At 35.8% G+C, this 10,448-nt stretch overlaps 1 protein-coding gene across 2 annotated transcripts in view; it reads left to right on the top strand.

Annotated features, from left to right (window-relative positions):
• Positions 1-7,299: 7,299 nt before the first annotated feature.
• Positions 7,300-10,448, top strand: part of LOC120359854 (mitogen-activated protein kinase kinase kinase kinase 4-like) — a 92,297-nt gene continuing 89,148 nt past the window's right edge. For both annotated transcript variants that reach the window (XM_039459251.1, XM_039459250.1), the window contains exon 1: positions 7,300-7,620. In XM_039459251.1, the coding sequence (XP_039315185.1) occupies positions 7,555-7,620 (66 nt within the window). In that variant the 5' untranslated portion in view covers positions 7,300-7,554. The remainder of the gene's footprint in view (positions 7,621-10,448) is intronic.

Here is a 10,448-nt window from a genome sequence, read left to right as displayed (position 1 = left end):
GTAATTTACCAATTAATTTAATTTTAAATTAAATTATTACAGTTTAAAGTTATTTCCGTGTTGCAAGAACAGCTTACAAAATAATAGAATATGAATATTCCAGATTCTCGGCGGGTCCCGATAGCGCACATCCCGATAGCACACAAACCACTCACAATGGCAGATGCCTAGAGATTTTCCATAGGTTGGGTTAGATAAGTCAAGATGATTGGTTGGTGGGCTATCGGGATGTGCGCTATCGGAACCCTCTCATCAAAGGCTGTGTTCCGTTTTTACTGGCAGTACTGAAAATTTATAGTTCACGTCACATATACTATACATTTTCAGTACTGGCAGTTAATATCGGAATACAGCCAAAGTGAGAGTGAACTGAGCTCAATCCGATCACACCTCGAGCGTACGCTTGCGGGGTGGTGATAAACGTGGTAAGGGAAAATAGAGGACAAACTCGGCTTCACGTATGCGTAAACGTGCCAAATATTTCCGAGTCTAACTAAAGTTGTCCTCTATGTGTCCCTTTGACAATATATTTCTGGACTGCTGACGGCAGCCATGGTATCTAAGATCTCAGCGCCCCCGGGTTCAGAAATTGGTCAAATTGAGAATTACTTAGCTGTATTTCAAGTAATAATCGGTACAATCCTTTGACTCTTTGAGACTGTATAGTCAAAGGTATAACCAAGATGCGTGTTGAGGTTATTATTATTTGACCTAATTTATGTTACGAACAAAAATATAAAATATAAAAATGGTTCGTTGTTGTTCTGCGGAAATGTGCAATAATAAAAACATGAAATACAATCTTGCAGGAGCAGCTTCAACACGAGCTTCAACAAAATTTAAAAATGTGTTATTTTACAGATAAATTAGATTTTATGAGATGTGAACCTCACATCTCAAACACTTTACTTTTTTTTGTTTAAGTAATAATAATTTAAAGAATTATTTATTATTAGTTACATTTATTACTACCATGTTTCTTTTTACATATATTTTATTTTATTGTCTTATTTACTATGTACATACTTTATTTTATTATTAATTGACGATTATTAAATTTGTTAATTTTTTTGGAATTAATTTTAAATCAATTTGTATTTTTTACGGATTACATTTAATTACTCTTACAACTTTTTATCTCGTATAATTTAGCAAAACAAGGAAGAATCATTTTTTTATTTAGTAATATTTCTGGATCCCTTAATTATTTATTCTGAGTTATTCGTACCGATTGTAGCGATTTTTACTTGAAATATAGCTAAGTAGTTCTCGATTTGGCCAATTTTCGGACGCGCTGAGATCTTAAATTTTTGGACCTCTCCTTTTATCTTATGGAAAAGTGGAGGTATTCTGGAGCAGTCCAGAGGTATATAGTCAAAGATTTGTCCTATGGCCCATATACTATGTGCGTTTTTCCCCTGGACGGGATCCGATAGCGCACGGTGCGATAGCCCAACCAATCATTTTGACTTATCTAACCCAACCAACGGAAAAACTCTAGGCATCGGCCGCTGTGATTGGTGGTGTGCTATCGGTCCCGTGCGCTATCGGGATCCGCCCTTTTCTCCTTACTTCGATTATCACACCCTCTTTTGTCTAAGATAGCTTGGTGTATAGTAGAGTCCTATATAAAGAGAGAAGCGACATCGAATCCCCACCACAACCTTCAGTATCCAATTGAGTCCTCAACCGCCAATTTGGGACCGCTCCAACGTCATCAAACACCATTTGTATCATTCTGCAAACAGCTGTGGTCACAATATGGCTGCTCGCTTAGTCAATCAAGTATCAATCAGATTACCAATCAAAGCTTTAGACATCAATGTCGCTTCTCTCTTTATATAGGACTCTAGTGTATAGTTTCTTAAGTCAGAGAGGAACCTGGGGGTCAATCATGTAATTTCACGTGGAACTTTTCACGTTTCACTTTTCACTTTTCACGTTTCACTTTTCAGTTTTCATTTTTCATTTTTCACTAATAGAGAGTTCACGTGAATCTTTTCACGCACAGCGATTATGTATGAATAATTCGCAGAAGTTTAGTTTGCGTTCCGAAATTCACCATTAGAGGCTCTGTCATTGCAACTATCAAGCGATTGTGAAAAAGGATTCTACCTGCTTTTATAGTATAATTTTTACTGTAAAAATGTTATTATATAAAAAAAATTGTAAAAAAAATATTCATAAATAAATAGCAATATTCCTTAGTTATATTGCATAAACTTAATTTACAAATATAATATATATTACATTTATTTTTAATGATCCATATATTGTAACAACTATTTTCTTATGTAGTAATCTAATACTCAAAATTACATTGTAATTTAATTCAAACATTGTTTTTTAAAATTAATTTTAATTAGTTTTTTATGTGTGCAAATTTTAAAGTAAATTAATTTCATTAGTCATTAAATTTAACTTTGTTTAATTAAAAAATATTGGATAATTTAGAATACGGACCTTGATCAAAACTGAATTCTCCGCTCACACATATATTTTCCAAATTTATAAGTTATAAACACTTACATGATTGATTAATATTCTATTTCACAAGACGCACCTTTCTTATATCATTGTGTATCAAAACGTGTTTAAAGTATATTTTTATCTAAATTTGCATTTGATGAAACCTCATTCTATATAATTATCAAAATATCAATTTGACAAATATAAATTTCAAACCTAATTACATCACAAAAGCATTATTTTTATTTATGTATGTATTACTTTATCCTATCAACGCAATGCAATACCAAAAAGGTTAACCTCTTCAATAATATCTCTTCAAACTGTTACCACACTGTTACCACACTTTCATTCTTATTTCAAAATACATACAATTTATTAATTCCCTAAATTTTCACCTTTTCGCCATCACGGCTGATGGCGAAAAAGTTCGCGTGAAAAAGTTCATATTTCCGCTCATGAGTGAGTTATGCCTCGTGCCCACAGGACGCGGCAAGGCTTGCCGCGCGGCAGAAGTTGGCTGAGGAATATTTTGATAGCCAATCAACGTCTCGTTCGCCTGGATGTAATTTCCACCTCGCGGCAAAAGTTGGATCGAGTTCAACTTCATGATTGGCTACCATGCCAACTTCCGCCGCGCGGCAAGCCTTGCCGCGTCCTGTGGGCACGAGGCATTATATGATTCCGTGGAATCGTACATGATCGTGCAGTTCACGTGAAACTTTTCACTTTTCACGTTTCCGCCCTAGAGAAAATGTTACATGATAGACCCCCTGGAGCAGCCACGCCGGCTTTTTTCTTATAACGCTAAAATTCCCGGCGCATTAACGACGCACATCTATTCTGGTCGGAATGTGAACTAAAATTATATTCATTTTGCGACTCTGTCGATAAAAATGGTTCAAGTCTGTGCTAAAATCATATAGTAGGAGTACCCACACCATATGATTTTAGCACAGACATGAACCATTTTTATCGACAGAGTCGCAAAATGGATGCAATTTTAGTTCATATTTTGACCAGAATGAATGTGCGTCGTTAGTGCGCCGGGAATTTTAGCGTTATAAGAAAAAGGCCGGCGTGACCGCTATCAGGTTTCTCTCTGCATAAGTCTATGAATCCGACATGTTTCCATCAACTTCAATTTGGTTCTATACCTAAGTGGATGCGGATTAATGCCTCGGTGGAAACTAGACCATTTAAGGCTTGTTTTCTATTTCTACACTAGACTGCTTTGGAACGTTCCTTCTTGCTTTCGTTAACTTTTAAACATCTATCTACCTCATTTTAAGTGTAAACGTAATTGGTTGGATCCACAAGTAAGAACCAATCATATTCTCAGTTCTTGTTATAGTTGCGTGTTCAGAGACGCATTTAAGAAAAAGTGTCGCAACTATAATGAACACGACTGTACAGTAGGCATCTTTAAGCCCGTATGCATTGAAAATTGAAGATTGAAGATTAAAGATTGAGCTTTGGCCAATCAAAATAAAAGGAGTTAAAATTTCCTTGTTTTGATTGGTCAAATTTCAATCTTTAATCTTTAATCTCAATCTTTAATGCGTAGTCTGATACGGGCTTTATAGTTGCGACACTTTTTCTTCGATGGTTTTTGGAATGTAGCCTTTCTCATCGAGCAACGAACGTAATTGATTGGATTTACAAGTAAAGACCAATCATGTTCTTAGCTCTCGTTATAGTTGCCCGTTCAGAAACACATCTAAGAAAAAGTGTCGCAACTACAATGAACACGACCGATCAATGAGCAAATTTACATTCCAAAAACCATTGAAGAAAGTGTGTTGCAACCTTTTAGCTCACGACTGTATAGTCGTGAGCTAAAAGGTTGCAACATATTTTCTTAAATGGTTTTTTGAATGTAGACTTGCTCCTCAATTGGCAAACGTAATTGGTTGAATCCATAGGTAAGAACCAATTACGTTTGCCGTTCAATGAGCAAGTCTACATTCCAAAAACCATCGAAGAAAATGTGTTGCAACCTTTTAGCTCACGACTATACAGGGGGTGCTTTCCAGCTACGACACAAGTCGACACTGTGTAACACAGTGTCCATTAGTGTGAGTGAAACAACTAAAATTTTCTCTCTTACACTAATGGACACTGTGTTACACATTGTCGATTTGTGTCGTAGCTGGAAAGCACCCAGGATGTATTCCGAAAGTTTTATCGAAAATATCTCTTTTAATAATAAAGTTGGTAACACTGTAACTAACTACGCTGTGTTCCGTAATGTAAGTTGAATTTGTGATTATCGTTGGCTTGCAAAGATCAGCAGAGAGGTTAGTTTAATTTCTTGTAATTTAATTATTTATAAAATAATTTTAATGACATATTATTTATTAAAATAATTCTAGTCATGTAATATTAAAATAATATTTACTAACAATAAATTTTATTTTGAAATAAAAATTAAGCAAAAGATGGATTTTCGAAAAATCTGTGATGCTAAAAATCACAAGTTCTGATTAATTTTAAATTATTAATTGTAAGTAAATTAGATTATATCTGTTTGTGTGCACTGATAGTGCATGATAAAATTTATTTTGTTTAAGTAGTTGGAGAGGTTACAGTAACTTAGCTGCCATGTTTATAAATGTTAGACTTTTATTAGATATTATTATAATATAATTTTATACAAAATCAAATAAGATTTTTAAAAAATATTGTCAATATTGGCAATATCAAAAAATTTATCCTACAAACAAACTTTGCAGTTAATTTTCAGTTTTTGGAAGTTCTTGTGCTCTTTAATTCCTATTTTAAAATCAAAATTGTTGTTAGTAAATAATATTTTAATCAATAATACATGATTACAATTATTTTATAAATAATTAAAATAAAAGAAATTAAACTAACCTCTCTGCTGATCTTTGCGAGCCAACGATAATCACAAATTCAACTTACATTACGGAACACAGCGTAGTTAGTTACAGTGTTACCAACTTTATGATTAAAAAAACTATTTTCTATAAAACTTTCGGAATACACCCACTAGTTTACACCGAGCACTTGATACGCGTATATACACTAACTCGTAACTTTTTATTAAATTATCTTACTTTCGACAATGGGTGTATACATGATACATATATTTAATTATCTTGATTCATATTGTACCAGCTTAATATAGTATTCTTTAAATTTATTGCCAAAATTACGATAATTTAATAAAAAATTACTAGTTAGTTCGTGTATCAAGTACTTGGTGTAAACTAGCCATTTGTTTTCTGTTCCTGAACTCTCTAAATAAGTGTACACTTAAAATGAAATAGATAGATGTTTCAAAGTTAGCGAAAGCACGAAGGAACGTTCCAGTGCAGTCTAGTGCAGGAATAGAAAACAAGCCTTATGCCTGTTCTACAATAGCAGTAAACACAAGACCGTAAGGTTGTAACGTAAGAAATGAAAATTTTTCATTTGCTTACGAGCTCCTAAAACCACGCCTTACAACCTTACGATCTTGTGTTTATGCTATTGTAGAACAGGCTTTAGGCCACAGTCGTGTTCATTCGTGTAATTCAGGGAGCTTAGGAACAGAGAGTCGTGAAACTTTTTCCCTAGGGCGGAAACGTGAAAAGTGAAAAATTTCTCCATTAACTTCAATGGTAAAGATTTTCACTTTTCACGTTTCCGCTCTAGGGAAAAAGTTTCATGATCGACCCCCAGAAAACAAACACTTATAGCGTTTTCGACTGTAGTGAGTTTTAACGTAGGTTTGTCGCCATTTGCCGGAATTGCCCAATTAGAACGGACGATTGTCCGTTCTAATTGGACGATTCCGGCAAATGGCGACAAACCTAGGTTAAAACTTACTGCAGTCGAAAACGCTATTAGTGTCAATACTGAAAATCTACAGTATACGTTACGTGAACTATAGATTTTCAGTACTACCAGTGTATATCGGAACGTAGGTAAAGATGAATAAACCGTGACGTGTGTTGAGAGTGCGCAAGCCTGAAAGAGAGAGGAAGAAAATAGGCGTGCGCGATCCAATGAACGGTGGTGCCGTTGTCGACGGACGTAATAGACAACGCAGGATAAATGAGACGTGATTTTTTGATTTAGCTCTATTAGGTTCGCGTACAGTTGCGAGTTCTCCCATATTCATCATAACGATGCAAGTAATTCAGCGATACTAAGCGCTGTACATATTCTGATACTCCGTCTCTTTGATATAGGGACGAAAGAGAAGGAAAGAGTGAGAGAGAGAGAGAGAGAGAAAGAGTGTGAGAGAGAAAGAGAGAGGTGCGTACGTACGCGCGCGCGCGTGTGTGTGTAGTGTGTGTGTGTGTGCGTGAGTGAGTGAGTGAGTGAGTGAGGAAGGAGAAAGAGAAAGAAAACGCGTTATATCGAACTAGGCGCACCCTTCGTGTTCGCAACGTCGCGTCGCGTGCGAGAAAAAAGCCGAGAGGGGAGAGAGAGTGTGAGTGAGAAAAAGAGAGAGGAAACAAAACGCGACGAAGGCGCAACGCTGTCCGGTTTAATCGCTAGACGGCCTCCGTTGCATATCCGCAGCTCGATACGCTACTCCGGTTCTCAGTACGTTCCGCGCGCGCCATGTGCCGCATCGTAGTCGCCGCTCCGCGTGCATCTCTGACTTGCAGCTTGTCATCATTGCGCGTATTACCGCTGCGGTTCGACAAGCGGTTCGTCGTATAGTAGTCGTAACGCGTAGTTGATTTTGTCAGGACCGACCCTCTTCCCCTGCTCCCGCCCCGAGCTATGCATTGCCCTTGTCGGTGTTCGACGCTTCTCGTGCCTTCGTAGTGCTGGTGTGACGAGTGAATCACGAGAACCTGCATCTTCGCTCTCCTTCCTGTCTCCGCCCTTGTGTTTTCGTCCAATTCGCGAGCAGTGCGAGTTGTCGGAGAAGACATCGCGAGGGAGGAAGGGAAAGAAAGAGGAAAAAGGAAAGGAGACAGTTATCAGGGGAAAAGAAAGCAACAGCGACGAGTTCTAGTACGGCGAAATCATTGAAACGGTGTTCTCTGCGAAATTGGTGAGCTCCAGCGAGCGAGCGAGGAAGAGGAAGAGACACGAGAGGAGTGCAAGTGGCGTATCAAGATGGCGCATAATTTGGCACCGAGCGTCAACTGCTCGCTCGACGACATTGACCTGAACGCTTTGAAGGTATGTATAAATATGAGAGATTATTCGTCGTGCGTTCTCTTCGTTTTCTTTTCTTTCTGATTGCGCGAAGCGACAGTCACGATACCGAGTCGCCATAAAAAGTCGCTGCCTTTGGCAGTCATTTTCCGGACCCGCCTGGTGTCACGAGCGCGTGTCCCGTCATATCATTGGTGATTAACCTCGCAAGAACCAACGACGATGAGGAGGTGGAGGAGGAGAAAGAGAAAGAAAAAGAAAAAGAGAAAAAGGAAGAACGGACGCTCTCCTTGAATTTTCTCTCGAAAGTTTTGTTCTTTTTCCACACTCAGGTTAAATTCCAAAACGTTTTTTTCGAGGAAAATTACTCGAAATACATAGTAGGTACACGCAACGTATACTGTATTAATCAAGTAAAATTTTCCTCGGAAAGGATGTTTTGAAATGTACCTTCAGTGTGAAAAGAAAAAGAGGAAAAATGAATCTTGCAAGAAATCCTGAGGTGTGGAAAAAGAACATTTCTCTCTCTTTCGCTCGCCATTCGATCGTTGTGTTCCAAGGAACTTGGCAAAATTGAACGATATTCGCTGTTCAACGCATTCGCGCACGCATCGTTTACAAGTCGCCAAGTCCGATATCGCCGACCTTCCCGGTTGCGGTCGTACGAATGACATACATGTCAAGTTAGTTGCTTTCTATGTTCCGTATGTAGGATATGCGCATTATAGAAAATCCGAAGTAGTTAACCTCAAGCGAAAATACATTAATATCTAATGTACCGTGACACGCAATCCCTAGTATCAAAATTCATTGGCGTATTATTGGCCCAATACAGAATTGCCCCAGGTTTTTAACCTTTACAGGATAGGAAGCCATTATAGTGGTGCAGAAACGATGTCATATCTTTAAAAAAAAAAGAAAGAAAGAATCTTAAGAAGTTGTAAGATTTTTTAATATAGATTTCCCTACCTTTTAAAAGTTAAAATAGATTCAACTCAATAAAACTCAATAGGTTTTATTGGGTTGGATTCATTAAAAAAATCTACCTACAAAAACTCATAAAAAATCAATAAAATTTGTCATGGATTGAAATGTCAAAGATTTTTCAATCTTTGTTGACATCATATTGATTACTTCAGTTCAATACTTCGAATTTTATGTTATTATGAACGTCTTTCGAGACTTTAAATAAGTTTGACGTACCATAGGCTTATTACGTTTTACAATGCCGAATCTCACTTTTGTGACTTATTGTGCTCTGTTCCTAAAATGTGGTTCCTAAAATGTGTTCCTAAAATGTGGTTGCTTTCAATGCGTTCCGTGAATCGTGCTCCATTTATCGCGCTGACTCCAAATAGCCCCATTTTTCTCGATTTCAAATCAGAATAATTTAATATTACAAATAAAATAAGAAATATAGGATAAAATTATTAAAGGATTCATAAATGTAATTGAATTTAATGTATGTTGTATTTTAGTTAACAAATATTTTGAGACTTTTACACGATAAAATAATTTTTTTGATTTTTAGAGAATTAAATTGTTTAATTTATCTTTGTTTTAATTTTTATCGTTTAAATATTAATTATAGTTAAAGTACATTTTTTATTTTTTTGTAAGCAAACTTACAAAAAATCTATTATACATAACGGATATTTTAAGAGGTCGATTTGGCATGGATGTTCATGATTTAGAATATACATTAATTTATTAAATTAACAATATTTATAACCTGCTAATCTGCCAACACTGGTCAAATTATTCCCTAATGCCAATGAATGTATTCAATCAATGTATCGCTAATGAATTGCGCTAGTAGGGTTTCCCATGGATTTTCGCACAAGCGAAATCGTGTTTTTGATTGAAACCGCGGCATGTGTCCAAAACGTATCTCTTTGATCGCTGTTTCCACTCCGGCAACACTGTTGACAATCTGAGAGTTACGCGAGATTGGACCTCGCCGAGCAGACGTTTTTTTTTTATGATTTCCGTTTTCTTATTCCCCATCATCCTGAAAATCGAGTACAAGTGACAGAATCGATTCGGAGATGTCCGTTCATTAAGAATGCACGAGTAAAACTGTAACGTGTTGCGGTCAGACAAAAAGATAAGTCGAAGACCAGAAGGGAGAAGGATTATGCGGACATTTGCTAAAAAAAAAAATGCATCAATTATAGTTTACGTATAAACACCGAAATTTTTTTATTTATTGCTCGCGATCACCGCGCTTTGTGTTTCTTGTGTTATTTTTCTACATCTATGCGATTTTAATGTCACAATCAGCTTTGAAGATGATTGACTGTCATACTTTGTTATTGAATTTTTCTTGTCAAGATACTTTGGGCACATTATCTCGTTTTATGTCAGTATAAAAAAAAATTTTTTTAAAGGAATTATTAGTTTTTACTTAATCGGCTTGGTGCAAATAAATTGACGAAAATTTCATAATAGTTGCGGAATAAGTGTAAGATGCAGGGTTGGCCTGGTTTAAACCAAATGGTTTAAACTACGATTTAAACCACAGTTTAAATCACGTGGTTTTTTAAAATTGCATTTTTAAATAAATATATAAAATTTTCTAGAGAAGTTCTGTGCCCAAAATGAGTGTAGTGTGAAGTTTTTATTTCTATAATAATAATAATTTTAAATTTAATGAAGAAAATTTTTTATTACATGAACAATATTTATAAAAATACAATTACAAAAAATTTTATATTCATGTATTACGTGATATTATATTAATATATAAATATTATATTAATTACATAAAAGTTATATAATCTTTGTAATTAATGAGTGTTTAGTAATTTATATAAAAAAACGACCTTACTAGCTTTTGCAGTCTTCTTAAA

This window comes from Solenopsis invicta, unplaced genomic scaffold (genome assembly GCF_016802725.1).
Source record: "Solenopsis invicta isolate M01_SB unplaced genomic scaffold, UNIL_Sinv_3.0 scaffold_117, whole genome shotgun sequence".
Classification (NCBI taxonomy): domain Eukaryota; kingdom Metazoa; phylum Arthropoda; class Insecta; order Hymenoptera; family Formicidae; genus Solenopsis; species Solenopsis invicta.
Note: the sequence above shows the minus strand (reverse complement) of the source record. Positions and strands in the feature narration are given on the sequence as shown.